Below are 13,685 nucleotides of genomic sequence, written 5' to 3' on the forward strand. Positions count from 1 at the left end.
TGCTGCCTCGCCAGGCGGGTTTTACATTGATCTTTATTTCTAGTCGATGAGACAGATTCGCTAACGAGACGCAGCCCGCTGAAAGCCATTTCAGATTTCTTTAAAGGTGACTTCAAGCGAGATGCAAACGGCTCAGGTCTGAACATTCGTTCTTCTGCTCCAGGAAAAAAAAAAAAAAGATTCCTAATGAATCCTGATCAATTTCCATCATTCATGATCCCTCCGAACCAAAATAATCACAATCCGTCCTGATCTCTAATAATATAAACAAATGTTTTTAGTGAAAACGTCTTCTACTATTGGTGATTTAAAGGTGCGTTCTCACGCTGCGCCGAAACTATCCTGAAATTTAGCCTGAGTGATCGTCCAGCTGTCGTTGAACCTGCACGGCTGGACGAGGTTGTTGGGTTGTAGGAAGCCACGTCTTGGCCATTGATTGAACGGACTGGAAGTTTCGGCCGTTGGGCCCGTGGGAACGCACCTTGGTTGCTGCAGACTCTCCTTTGCGATGGTGTCGGCTGACGTATGCCATAAAGCCAATTCTATAAAATTCAAATACATCGAAAAAGAACAAATGTCTGATTGTTTAGCTGTAGAACAAGACTTCTCCCCGTGGAGTGGAATTTTTTGCGTCTGTGCTCAGGCATTGAAAGACGTGTCTCAAAATTCTCATTGACCAGTTTACCCAAATAATCCTACTGTATATATAATTAGATTACAACCTGTTACATTGTATAGTGTGTGGGTTTGGTCTCGTCTTTGAGTCAGGCTTATCGTGGACTAAATTCCAAAGTTCTTAGGTGTTTGTTACATTCTACATTCTGTATTATTCGTTATGCGTCTCAGCGACTTCATTTTCTATTTTATGTTAAAAGCCATTGCACTGGATAGTCTGCTGCTATTTACTGAATTATCATTGCATGATCGGAGGGTCTTTTCTTCATCAATTCTTCTTGATTGTTTGTGATTTCTATAAAGTAATGTATTCTGAAACTGTATATAATACTGAGGACAAATGGTTTATGACCCCACATTGGATTCTCACAGCTCTAATACTCCAAAAGCTGTCCTGGTATTATTTACACCCTTAATTCCATTTAATCCTATGAATGCCCGTTGGGTGTAAGACCTTCTTACCCCCGAGGGCACTCAGACTTACATCAGCCTCTCGCTTTAACAATCCCCTAACGTTTCCTGGAGCAAACAACATTTTATAGGAACATTTAATGATCCGGTAGGTAAAATGGCATCAGGTACGTTACCAAAGCTGAATGCTGGATATGGCGGCAATCCAACATTTACCATCTACTGATATAAATCTGTGTATAACCCCCAATACACCCACTGATCAGCCACTTGCTGGAATGGTGTGAATTCTGGTTTTCAGATGCGTATGATCTTATTTCATGTCCGTAAAGAACATCCGTTCATGTATTTTTGTACAGGGGTGGTTGAACCAGTTGAAGTATCAGACAATGGAGACGGGACGCATACAGTGAGCTATACACCCAGTGTGGAGGGACCATACACCGTCTCTGTCCAGTACGCAGACGAAGAGATCCCCCGAAGGTATGAAAGTACCCGATACATCTGCATGCCGCTGGCCACAACTTATTGAATGTTGCTGTTAATATGCAACGTCGGTTAGCCCCCTAGCTTTAATTCTAGTGGAGTGTTTTGCGTGTGACATGTGCGCTTGTGTTAATCAGTTGTGATGCAGTAAACAGCTGCTGCTACAGGTATTTTGTGACTTGGAGCTGACACTCATTTCCTTTTCAGTCCTTTCAAGGTGAAGGTTCTCCCAACTTATGATGCCAGCAAAGTCACAGCCAGCGGCCCTGGGCTCAGCTCCCAAGGGGTTCCTGCGAGTCTGCCTGTGGATTTCGCCATTGATGCTAAGGATGCTGGACAGGGCTTGCTATCTGTCCAAGTTACTGTGAGTTTAATCTCTTTTATTAGCATGTGTATATTCCACAAGCGAGCATAGACTCTATGCGCGACTCTATGCGCGACTCTATGCGCAGCTAAAAGAGAGGATTCTGGTGTAAAAGCATCTCACATCTCACATTGCACTGCACTGGGTTAGTGGTAACGGCTGAGGATTTAATGTTGTCCACATCTGCAGTCAGTGCAACTGTGGATGCTGACTCTGCTCAAATGATATTGGGTTTAGTTTTGTACGCAGTCACACCAACGCTGCTTTTAGGATTATTTGTTGCATGTTTTTGCTGCCAGTTTAATTCATGGATAAATATTTCCTCCCTTTTTTCTGTATCCGTTTCACAGGACCAAGAGGGCAAGCCGAAAAAAGCCCAAATTCTGGATAACAAAGATGGTACCTACGCTGTGTCCTATGTCCCGGATAAAACTGGACGCTATCAGGTTGCAGTGAAGTACGGAGGTGATGATATCCCATACTCCCCTTACAGAATTCGAGCAACGCCATCTGGAGACGCCAGTAAATGTACAGCTGCAGGTATGTACCGAGTGATAATGCGGTATGCTAGCGCACAATGGAAGAAGCCCCCAACCTACCGGAAACCCTTATATATGTGCCCAATCTCCCCAATTACATCAAAATGTGGAACGGTTTATAAACACACACTACCATTGAAAGGTTTGGGGTCACAGAAGTTTCCTTGTTTTTGAAAGAAAAGCCGATTTTGTCCATTAAAATAACATGAAATGGATAAGAAATCCAGTGCAGACGGCGTTAATGTTGTAAATGACTATTGTATAATAAAATGGTTGATTTTATTATATTTATCTATATTTTGGGTGCAATACAACTATTATATTGTCCATATATCAGTGCATTCTACTGTTTTAACACCAGGTAGCCTCGTTAAGCGTTTTGTCCAAAGACTGGTTTATGGTTTATAATGTGGGAATGATGATGATGATGATGACGACTCATTTCAATGGCAATTTAAGACTGTGTGTCCCCCCCCCCCCTTGTTCTTAAAGAATAAAATATCTCATTAAGCCATAATCTTTTCATTGGTCGATCACACAGCGTCTGCCAGACCCTTAGCTTTTAGTGGAGTTTTTTTTCCGCTCGGGTTCTTTGGATATGAATGAGAAGGGGATACATTACATTCCCGCTCCACAAACGTTTAGAAGTGAATGAATAGCCGGCTCCTGTAGGATCTAAATATAGTGAAGGACGTATTTGCTTTTCCGGAGTTTGGTTTTCTGAAAGGAAGCATTAAGGAGTCCTGTTTCACCTACTTTAAAATTCCCTTCTGATTGTAAAACCTGATCGGGCGAATTCTATCCGGAAATTCAGTTGGTTTTAGAACTTTTGTCCTCTTGACCAAAGAGGCTTTCTGGAAAGACCTCGCTATACGTGTAACCCTATTCTGGACACAATGTGTCGCCGGCCAGTTATTTGATGGCTCTGGCAGCTTTAGTTCTTAAGGTTATGCTAAAAAAGTGAGCTCTTAGCATCTCCTGCTCTGTGAATTTAGGGATCATTTTTGGCTTTAAATCAGAAATGTATTTACTTACAGAACCTCGGGATTTTGTGGCCATCAGGTTTGTGTTTTATAAATCTCATCGGTGTTGAGGGATGGAATGCTGGAAGGTTTAGCATACTCATTTTAAATCTTGTTACATAAGATTCCTCATGCTGTTAAACAATATGCGTTTTTCGGTCTTTGTTTCTCCCCGATCTGTTACTTTAAGGTCCTGGAATCCAATCGGCAGTAAAGACCGGGGAAGAAGTTGGGTTTGTGGTTGACGCCACCACCGCAGGGAAAGGTAAAGTGACCTGCACCGTTCTAGACCCCGATGGCTTGGAGTCGGAAGCCGATGTCATCGAGAACGCAGATGGAACGTACGACATCTTCTACACTACAGCTAAAACCGGGCCCTACGTCATACATGTGCGCTTTGGTGGAGTGGACATTCCAAACAGCCCGTTCGCAGTGATGGTGAGAACGTGTTTATTAAAAGTATCTCCAGATCCAGACCACGAACTGAATTAGGTCTTTGGTGAACCTTTTTTGCCACTAAGGTACGGCGTATGTAATAGGTTAATATAACATATGGTGTTGGATGCCAGTCGTTGACCAATGTATATGCTGACACCAATGCCCGTTGTGTCCAGAGCTCCTGGATACTACTGTTACTGTGGAGCGTCCTGTTCGCGAGTGGACATTTGGCCCACGTGGCACCCTTGCCGTCTCACGCCGCTGATATGTACCGCGACCTCTTTAACCTCCTTGTTCCACTGACCAGGCTACAGATGAAGCCCCCGTCGAGGTGCAGAATCAGGCTCTTAATGCTAGTCCTCCAGGATACCAGGATCTGGTATAATTTGCTCCGTCCCGTTTCCTCCATCTTTTATTCCATTGCAGAAAATGACATCGCTGCTTTTGGAAACGCTTCTGTCCGTTCTTGGCCTGATTTGATCACTTGCTGATACATTTTCTTTTTTTTTTTTTTTTATCCATAAAATTTTGGCATTTTTAGGGGAAGAAAAATCCCAACAAAATCATTATTATTCTGTAAGGCTGGGTTTTCTCTTTCCATCATTCGAGGAATCGTTTCTTGCCCTGCACGCTGCTCGTCACCGCTGACAAAACGGTTATACTTTCTTTGTTTCGGGTTATTTTATTTTTTTTATAATAGGAAATCATTTCTACTAAACACGTCCGCAGCGATGAAATGCTCGGGGTCGCTTCACGCTCCATTCCACGTGACCGTTACTTTCTTTCCAGATTTCACTGAATGAACCTTAATGCATCAGACAGACCTTGGCTGCTTTATTACCGCCACACAAAAAAATCTGGTTTATTGCTTCATACCGGGGGTTCTGCAAATAGACCGTGCATGGTTCAGGGTACACAGGGGTATAAAAACGGGGCAGCTTCTATATAATATATATTTAAATAATATATCAGCCACTGTTTGGATGAAGCCAAGTGCAAAATGCCTTTGGGTTTATTCTGGATAATCCATTCTTGTGGCGCAGAAAATATTTTCTGTTGGAAACCCGATTTTCCTGATTAATACGAGGATCTTACAGGGTATATTTTTTTATGTTGCACGCATGGTCCGTTTGTAGAACCACCGGCACCGGCTGAGTTGCGATGTCCCTGAGAACATTGTTCTGATACGCTCTGCGTTCCAGGTGTCGGAGTCCCCGTACTCTCAGGTTGGGTCGATAAACGGCCTGGGGTTCAAGCCTTTCGATTTGGTCATTCCATTTGCCATCAGGACCGGAGATATAACAGGTAACCGGACGATGGGTCATAATAATCCTAATGTTTGGACTGGGTAACTTGAATGGGCCAACGTTTTAATCCGCTGAATGGGTGAAATAGGGGTCACTTTATGAATGTCTCTACTGAATTCTTGATGCTGTCTGTTACCAAACCATATGTCCTAAGACTTGTGGACTGACGGCTTATCCTTTGGCCAAAATAAACCTAATAACATAAGATGTATCTATACAGAGGGTCTTCGTTATCTGCAGGCACCTTCCCAGCAGGTTACATTGTATCTTGTGCCTTCTTTATGATGGAGGGAGAGGCAGGCTGGTTTCTAGAAAAGTTCTGTTTCCTGAACGGGTGTAAAATGTATCGGTAAAAATGTGTTATTTTGTGTCTGGCCGCGCAGGCGAAGTTCACATGCCTTCTGGGAAGACAGCGCCAGCAGAAATTGTAGACAACAAAGACGGGACGGTGTCCATCCGATATGTGCCGACGGAGACCGGTCTTCACGAGCTGCATATTAAATGCGACGGAACTCATATTCCAGGTTCGGAGGAACTGCTTTACTCGTCTGCTCACCTTTTACTCTTCAGGGAAAAGAGTATCCGGAAACTAACAAAAAAGGAATTACTTACATTTCAAAGAATAACACATTTCTACACCTCCCTTACTCGAAAAGGTCATAGAAGGGGATTAGAATTTATATATTTCTTTAAACCTTTCTCCCCAATTTAAAAATAAACATCTACGTATACAATTAGAAGTCGGAAGGCTCTTTCCCTTTAAAAAGCTCTATTACATTTGGGGGAGGCTAGAAGATTAGATTTAAGAAGTTTATTTTTTATGTGATTGAGAACTTCGCAGGCTGGGAATAAAAAGCACGTCGAGCTCTGGCCAGGATATAAAATATCACTGAATCCCGTTCATGGCAGAGACTTCACCAGCTTTGTATGAGGATCACATTTTTAGAACGGGTTTCATTCACTCTGATTTATTCCAGAAAGCCCTCTGCAGTTCTTTGTGAACTATCCAGACACGGGGAGCGTTTCTGCGTTTGGTCCGGGGCTTATATACGGGGTGGCCAACAAGCCGGCGACATTCACCATCGTAACAGAAGATGCGGGTGAAGGTGCGTGTGATTCCGGGTACATTCCGGGGAATACGGGCGATTTCCGATAGAATGTTGGTCATTATATAGGCCTGGGATACGTAGCCTCAACAACTAGGCGAGTCCAACCTTCTCGGGATCCGGTCTGAACAGATATCTGTCTTGTCTTAGGTGGTCTGGATTTGGCCATCGAAGGACCCTCTAAAGCGGAAATCAGCTGCATCGATAACAAAGACGGAACGTGCAGCGTGACGTATTTGCCAACCCTGCCTGGAGATTACAGCATTCTGGTGAAATACAACGACACTCACATTGCCGGGAGCCCGTTCGTCGCCAAAATCACAGGTAATTGGCAGAACCAGTGGAACTCCTACAGAAGCCTTTCCAGTAAGAGGTATAGAATAGAGAGAGAATTCACAAAATAGGAGCGATTCACCCGTTTCCAAAGTTAGTAGACCTCATGTTTCTGTTCCGCGCGTCGATCACCGCGTGTCGTTACCCGAGAAATAACACAAACTCGGTTATTGTTTCAGATGATAGCAGACGACGCTCCCAGGTCAAGCTCGGCTCCACGGCTGATTTCCTGCTGGACATAAACGAGACCGATCTGAGCCTCCTGACCGCCAGCATCAAAGCCCCGTCCGGCCGCGACGAGCCCTGCATCTTGAAGAGGCTTCCAAACAATCATATCGGTAACAAAATAACCCGGGCAGAGACTTCAAGATGTTATTAGATTATAGTCCTTATCGTTATTCGCTTTTAATCTGATTTTGTGTTTAACATCGTTCAACAATTTAAAGTCCTGCTTAAGGACGCCGTATAGGGAGCCGATACAATCGTGTTTTGTCTCTCGTATGGCAGGCAGCCATTAAAAGGGGCGGACGAGAAGTGAGGATGTGCTATTGTTTAAAGGCGTGATGTCATTATTAACCCTTTAGCTTTATACAATAGACTTGGCAAAAGCTTAGAAAGACCCCGTTATGGGCCTCCAGCCTTAAGTTGAGTCCAAGGTTTGATGATACGAGACGTGTATCCTCAAGGAACCTTTTTAGGAACACGGATATGTGCGGTTATGGGTTTTTGTAACAATAACAGAGATTTATGACCCACGCGTAAGTTCTTGGGTGGGTTCCCATTTTTTTAGTGATTTTGCATGTAATTTGTGGTTTGTGCACCCAAGGACACCTCAGTTTCTTTTTCTTAACCCAGACCTGTGGATAGAAAACTGTTAATTGTGTGTTTTAAGAGGTTACTGGTGGCTTGCAGGTATTTCCTTTATCCCACGAGAAGTTGGAGAGCACCTGGTCAGCATAAAGAAAAATGGCCGCCATGTCCCCAACAGCCCGATCTCCATCATGGTGTATCAATCCGAAATAGGAGACGCCAGCAAGGTGAAGGTGTCTGGACCAGGGCTGACAGAAGGACGCACGTTTGAGATGTCTGATTTTGTTGTGGACACCAGGGAGGCGGGTAAGTCGGTGGCTTTAGGACTGGATGGACTACTACCTGCTTAATTGCTCATTTGAATTGGTGGAATCAATGGACTTTTAGTCTACATCAGCCATAACTTATCTCAGTTTTAAATCACCAGCCGATACAATCAGAAAAACACCTCTTAAGTCTCCCGACTCGCTGTGTTCTAGGCTATGGCGGACTTTCGCTATCGGTGGAGGGACCCAGCAAGGTGGACATCCAGACAGAAGACCTGGAAGACGGAACATGCCAAGTATCCTACTGTCCGACGGAGCCTGGCGTTTACATAGTTTCCATCAAATTCGCGGACGAGCACGTTCCAGGTAAAGAAAAACCCAGGAATGTGCTCAGAAAAATGTTGTGAAACTGCCTTAAAATGAAATGTCGTCATTTTATCATCTTCCCACTTATGGAGGGACTTTATATGTAGTTTCAAACCTGACTTAGATTGACTTCAGCTGCTGCAGATGCTCTTGGAAAGAGCAGCTGTCCATCAATGTAGTGCTTCTTCCATTAATCAGAAGATCCAGGAAAGGCGAGATAGACAATCTGTTTCTCTCTACAAATCCAACACGGGAGGATGGAGGCTTGTGAGTTGTTACCACCAAATGAGCCTTTGATACGTTGTACAAACGTACTTTCCCCCTTTGTCGGCGTTCTTCTAGGAAGTCCCTTCACGGCCAAAGTCAGCGGGGAAGGGAGAGTGAAAGAGAGCATCGTCCGCAGAAGAAAAGCACCGTCCGTAGCCTCCGTGGGTGGCGTTTGTGAGCTAAATCTGAAAATACCAGGTGAGCCGTGGATATATTTTTATTTGTTGTGGATTTTCATCAAATGCGAAATTCCACCCCGGACACCAAGAATCTTTAATAAATGATGTGGAACGGTTTATTCACGTAAAATATTTACTGAGCAGGCTGAAGCTCACAATCGTAGTCTGTCTAATTCCAAATGTATATTTATGTACAATCTGCACCCGAGTACAAAAAAAATGAATTTGGCAAAAATTCTACAGGAAAATCACACTGAGTTAGACTGGAAAGCTGACACGAGATTTAACGGTGGTATAAAAGATTTTATGCTGAAAATGTTTAGCTTTTATTATTATGATTGTAATTTAATCTATTTTTTTATCACACCATGTCTTATCCTTCCATAGTTACTTGGTTCCAAATGACCCTGTCCCGTCAGGCCCTTTCGTCCCAAAATCCATTTCCACAACAGGCGGATGGGCTTGCAGATGAGAAAGGGTTCCCCGTATCAAGGGGTGTAGGGACACCGGGTGTGTTAAAGCACTGGGCATGAGCAGTTGCGTGATTGGCTGTAGCCATAGCATCTTAATGCACGGCATGGTTGGTTTGGAGTGCAGCTTTCATGTTTTCTTTGGCCAGCAATGCCTGCCTCCGTCACTGGCTCTTCGGCAAAGCTGCCATGCCACATCGATTTCATTAATGTTGTATCATTTGGAGCGATAGTCTGCAAGTTTCAGTAATGCCCTCTCTGGGAAGCTTAAACTCCTGACGTGCCATAAACCTGGTTAACCCCAAAGGGCAAGTTTATGAAAAATCGTTCTAGTGGCTGGAGGCAGGCAGACAGGCAATCAATTCTCTGTAGATATTAAAACAGGAAAGAAAGCACTCGGACAGAGATTAAGTACCGAAAAGTCCCAACCAACGCAACAAATTTCTAAAAGGATTGTCAATGTTCCAAAGGATGCGGCCAGAACATCATTTACTTCTTAGTTTTAATTTTTTAGAGTTTAGTTTAGTTGGAAATAACTTCAGTAGGACTTTTTTTTAATCCATTAATCCTGACTTCCAGATAATTTATTAATAAAAAAAAAAACCTAAAAATATTTGATAAGAAAAGTTTTAAAATTATTATTTTTTTTATTTAAAAAGTATAATATATTTTTATGGACTTCACTATTTAGAATATAGGCATCCTTTGTATACCTATCTACACTGTTAATCATCGATATATCTGCTTGTACATCGTCGATGTACCCCACCGGCATGACGCATGTTACGTGTAAGACTCACAGTATTGTATGCTACTGTATTTTGTTGATGTTGCAGTTTTTTTAATGGCGTATTTGTTGCCGAGATGCAGCCGGCTGCTGAAACGTTACATTTTCTGCTTAGAAATCGATATGAGGGAGCTGACAGCGGAAGTTACGAGCCCTTCCGGAAGGACAGATGAGGCCGAGATTGTTGACCTTGGCCAGAATACCACCTGCGTGCGCTTCGTGCCGCAAGAGATGGGGGTCCACACAGTGAGTGTGAAGTACAGAGGGGAGCACGTGCCGGGCAGCCCCTTCCAGTTCACTGTTGGACCTCTAGGTGAAGGAGGAGCGGAAAAGGTCAAGGCTGGAGGTCCTGGGTTGGAGAGGGGAGAAGCTGGAGTCCCAGGTAGGCATCATAGGTCTCAAGTGCCCCATATAGTCTGTGCCTTCGGGTTTGTCGGGTGGTGCTGTAGGTGAAGGGAACAAGGACCCCTCTTATGGCACCATTGGTTGGACTTGATGGCGTAATAAATCACTGCGGACCTAAACGCAGCTGCTAATCGCCTTATTTCCCCGGCCCCCACGCTATATCGCTCTTCTCTTTCCCAAAACTATCCAACAACACGTGTGTTAGAAGGATATCCTCATTCCCACGGCACGCTCGTGATTTTAACCTTTATTTCTTTTTAATGGGACAGCTTCTTGTGTCTCAAGCCATGTGCGCATTCTAAAAAAAAACAAACCCAAAAACTTGCACATTCGGCAGCCAATTTATAGAGAGACCGAAGGACTTCAGGGAGCCATTAAACGCTCGGAAAGAGCTGGAAGCGCAGATGCTCTACATGGGAATTCCTGATAGAAAATCCTGGACAGATGGCGTTTCAGGCACAAAATATTTCATGTTTGCCGTATTTGCGTGGGTCGCTGCGTAGTAAGAGCGTCGTACGTGCCGAGCGTTTCTAAAATTAAGGGCACCTTGTAAAGATCTCTTAACACGAGGCGGCTCCACGTTCGGGGGTTTGATGGCGTTTACAAGCCGTACGCGGTCGGAGGAAACCCCGGTCCTTTGTTATTCTCGGACGCAGATGAATTGGGGGTTCGGTGCTCATGGCCTCTGGTGCGTTTTCCCAGGTTCTGGACGGCGTCCGGGTGGTTATAACGCGCGTACACAATGATAATTCGCTATATCAAACATCCATGAATAGATTCTTTGTTACCCTGAAAGTTGTTTTCGGATGGACTTTCATAAAGCCAACGTTCTTAGTCCTGGCCGAGGAATTTCTTTTGGGCGGAATCCAGCGTTTTGGGTCTCTTTGATGCTTTGTGAATTATGAGGGAAATTCCTTTCGGAGTGGATCCTGTTGTCGGATGGATTCCGTCGCTTATTTGTAGTTTAGGTCGGGGATGATGATCGGGGAGATTTCGCGATAACTCTATCCGTGTCTGTCTGCCTCAGCTGAGTTCAGCATATGGACGCGGGAAGCTGGCGCCGGGGGTCTGTCCATCGCCGTAGAGGGTCCAAGCAAAGCTGAGATCTCATTTGAAGACCGGAAAGACGGCTCCTCCGGGGTGTCCTACGTCGTGCAGGAACCGGGTGAGTCTCCGCTCGGCGACGTTCTCCGGGGAAAGGAGACGGTTTCACACCATTCACAAATAGTCAGCAACATTATCTGATATTTACTAAAATACCAATATATTTTTTATGTAAACCTCCTACTTTATGTGTTTTTATGTTTAATGGACGGGAGAATTCCGTAGAATTTTATTTATTCAGTTATTTTTTTACTAATACGTTAGACGTCGATGCTGCTGTTGGTTTTCTTGTTTTTTTTGAGTATTTCCTCTTATTTTAGGTGACTACGAAGTGGTAATTAAGTTTAACGATGAGCATATCCCCCAGAGTCCGTTCCTGGTCCCCGTCATCGCTCACTCTGAGGACGCCCGCCGGCTCACGGTCTCCAGCCTTCAGGTGAGCCGCCCCGATATCCCGAAAACCGATTCAACCGAAATCTCGTTATTGTTGCCTTTAAATCATATTCTAGAATTTTCTGCACGTTTTTTTGTATCTGAGAAGTTGTTACGTTTGTTTCATTCTGCGATCTGTTTATCCCAAACCCTCAGGAATCTGGATTAAAAATCAATCATCCGGCAGCTTTCGCCATACGACTGAACGGGGCGAAGGGGAAGATAGATGCCAAAGTGCACAGCCCGTCGGGGGCCGTGGAGGAATGCCATGTATCTGAGCTAGAACCTGGTGAGACGTTCCCCCTTACTTGTATTTATGGAAACCTAGAACCCGCCGGCAGATCGGCCCCATCCGGCCCCCGTCTGGTCGCCCGTTTCTCCTGCTGTAAAGACTCAAACCTTAATCAGTCGTTGGTCTCGTCTTAGATTCAGGAGCCGTATGTCTGTCCCATGCATGTTTAATACCCTCACTGTATTACCCTCTACCACCTCTGCTGGGAGGCTGTTCCATTTATCCATTTGAGTTGCGGGAGATGTATGAAGAGATCGGAGGGCTATTACTTTCTTTTAGGGGTGGTTAGTAAAGGTGATAACGATACTTTGCGTTCTATGAAACTCTGTCTTTGATGACCTCCAGGATAGGGAGCGCTCTGAGGTCTGGGGTTATTGTAGGTCTGATTGATCTGAGATTGAATGTCGGGGAACGGGGGACTTGTTGTCCGCAGATAAATACGCCGTGAGGTTTTTCCCGCGGGAGAACGGGATCCACTCCATTGACGTGAAGTTTAACGGCAGCCATATTCCTGGAAGCCCCTTCAAGGTCAGAGTCGGGGAGCCGGGGCAGGAAGGCGACCCGGCGCTTGTCACGGCGTACGGCTCGGGCCTGGAGCGCGGCACCACCGGTAAGAGACCCACCGGTACAGAAACGTGTTTCGTTGTCATAGCGCTGTAATAATGGTGGTGATGGTGCGCTCCCTAGAGCTTACAATCTAAAGTAGGTATGGAGCCAGAGCCGGAAGGGGTAAAGTATTTAAATGAAACGTGGTCCAAGGAGAAGATAAATGCCCGTCAGCTTGACGTACGGCTGCAGTATGTGCCTGCGCGGCTCTGATAAGCCTTATCTGCCCTTCAGCGAGTGCAGCCATTGTTACGGATGGGAAGGGCGCAGGATGTCTATTTTCGGGACTATTGCTCATTTTTATTTTAAATACATTAAGATTCCCTCTGTCTTCGTTGTAATGACTCCGACGCCGGGGCTGCCCTCGTCAAAATCCAACGAGCAGCTTTTGTTTTTCATGTTTTTTTTTGTTTTTTAATAAAATCCTTCATATACGTGGCATTATCAGCGGCCACGTTGCGTAAGGCTGTGCCGAGTGACACTTTTTTCATTTTTTTGTGGTATTGCTGTAACTCTAAGCCCCCCCCAAGGCCGAGGTAGTCACTTGCCCATCTGCCCTGTAATAAGTCCAGCTTTGGCCGCTTTGATAACTCAGACCTTTTTGAAACTCGCAGGAAAACAGTCAGAATTTATCATCAATACCACTAAAGCTGGTCCGGGGGCGCTGTCTGTCACCATCGAAGGACCCTCTAAAGTAACAATGGAGTGTAAGGAGTGCCCGGAAGGCTATAAAGTGGCGTACACCCCCATGGCCCCCGGGAACTACACGATCGGGGTGAAGTATGGAGGACCCAGCCACATCATCGGCAGCCCCTTCAAGGCTCGCGTGACAGGTAATTACTTGGCCACCGAAGCTAAAGAGCGTCCTCTAGGACTAGAAAGGACCAGAAATACAGGCCGGGGCCCCAAGATGGCAAGCATGACCCCCCCCCCGTCTTTCCATTGCTGTCCGTTCTCCGATGGCTTTGGGTCGCTCCGTGGCGCCGTGGTCTGGGATGACGTCACCCGGTAATATTCCCG

At 45.1% G+C, this 13,685-nt stretch overlaps 1 protein-coding gene across 3 annotated transcripts in view; it reads left to right on the top strand.

Moving 5' to 3' along the window:
* Window positions 1–13,685, top strand: part of LOC149271861 (filamin-B-like) — a 54,785-nt gene that overhangs the window by 39,479 nt on the left and 1,621 nt on the right. Inside the window, exons 26-45 of one of the 3 annotated variants that reach the window (XM_089507068.1) lie at window positions 44–136; window positions 1,446–1,569; window positions 1,780–1,936; window positions 2,287–2,476; window positions 3,688–3,935; window positions 4,243–4,314; window positions 5,138–5,240; window positions 5,626–5,766; window positions 6,220–6,348; window positions 6,499–6,672; window positions 6,861–7,019; window positions 7,594–7,797; window positions 7,971–8,123; window positions 8,466–8,588; window positions 9,942–10,208; window positions 11,259–11,396; window positions 11,656–11,771; window positions 11,924–12,056; window positions 12,493–12,669; window positions 13,280–13,498. In XM_089507068.1, coding sequence (XP_089363194.1) covers window positions 44–136; window positions 1,446–1,569; window positions 1,780–1,936; window positions 2,287–2,476; window positions 3,688–3,935; window positions 4,243–4,314; window positions 5,138–5,240; window positions 5,626–5,766; window positions 6,220–6,348; window positions 6,499–6,672; window positions 6,861–7,019; window positions 7,594–7,797; window positions 7,971–8,123; window positions 8,466–8,588; window positions 9,942–10,208; window positions 11,259–11,396; window positions 11,656–11,771; window positions 11,924–12,056; window positions 12,493–12,669; window positions 13,280–13,498 — 3,120 coding nt within the window. The remainder of the gene's footprint in view (window positions 1–43; window positions 137–1,445; window positions 1,570–1,779; window positions 1,937–2,286; window positions 2,477–3,687; window positions 3,936–4,242; window positions 4,315–5,137; window positions 5,241–5,625; window positions 5,767–6,219; window positions 6,349–6,498; window positions 6,673–6,860; window positions 7,020–7,593; window positions 7,798–7,970; window positions 8,124–8,465; window positions 8,589–9,941; window positions 10,209–11,258; window positions 11,397–11,655; window positions 11,772–11,923; window positions 12,057–12,492; window positions 12,670–13,279; window positions 13,499–13,685) is intronic. The other 2 variants (XM_089507069.1, XM_089507070.1) reach the window with 2 other exon arrangements.

Source organism: Sceloporus occidentalis, unplaced genomic scaffold (genome assembly GCF_023333645.1).
Source record: "Sceloporus occidentalis isolate IW3139 unplaced genomic scaffold, rSceOcc1.0.p SCAF_455, whole genome shotgun sequence".
Taxonomy (NCBI): domain Eukaryota; kingdom Metazoa; phylum Chordata; class Lepidosauria; order Squamata; family Phrynosomatidae; genus Sceloporus; species Sceloporus occidentalis.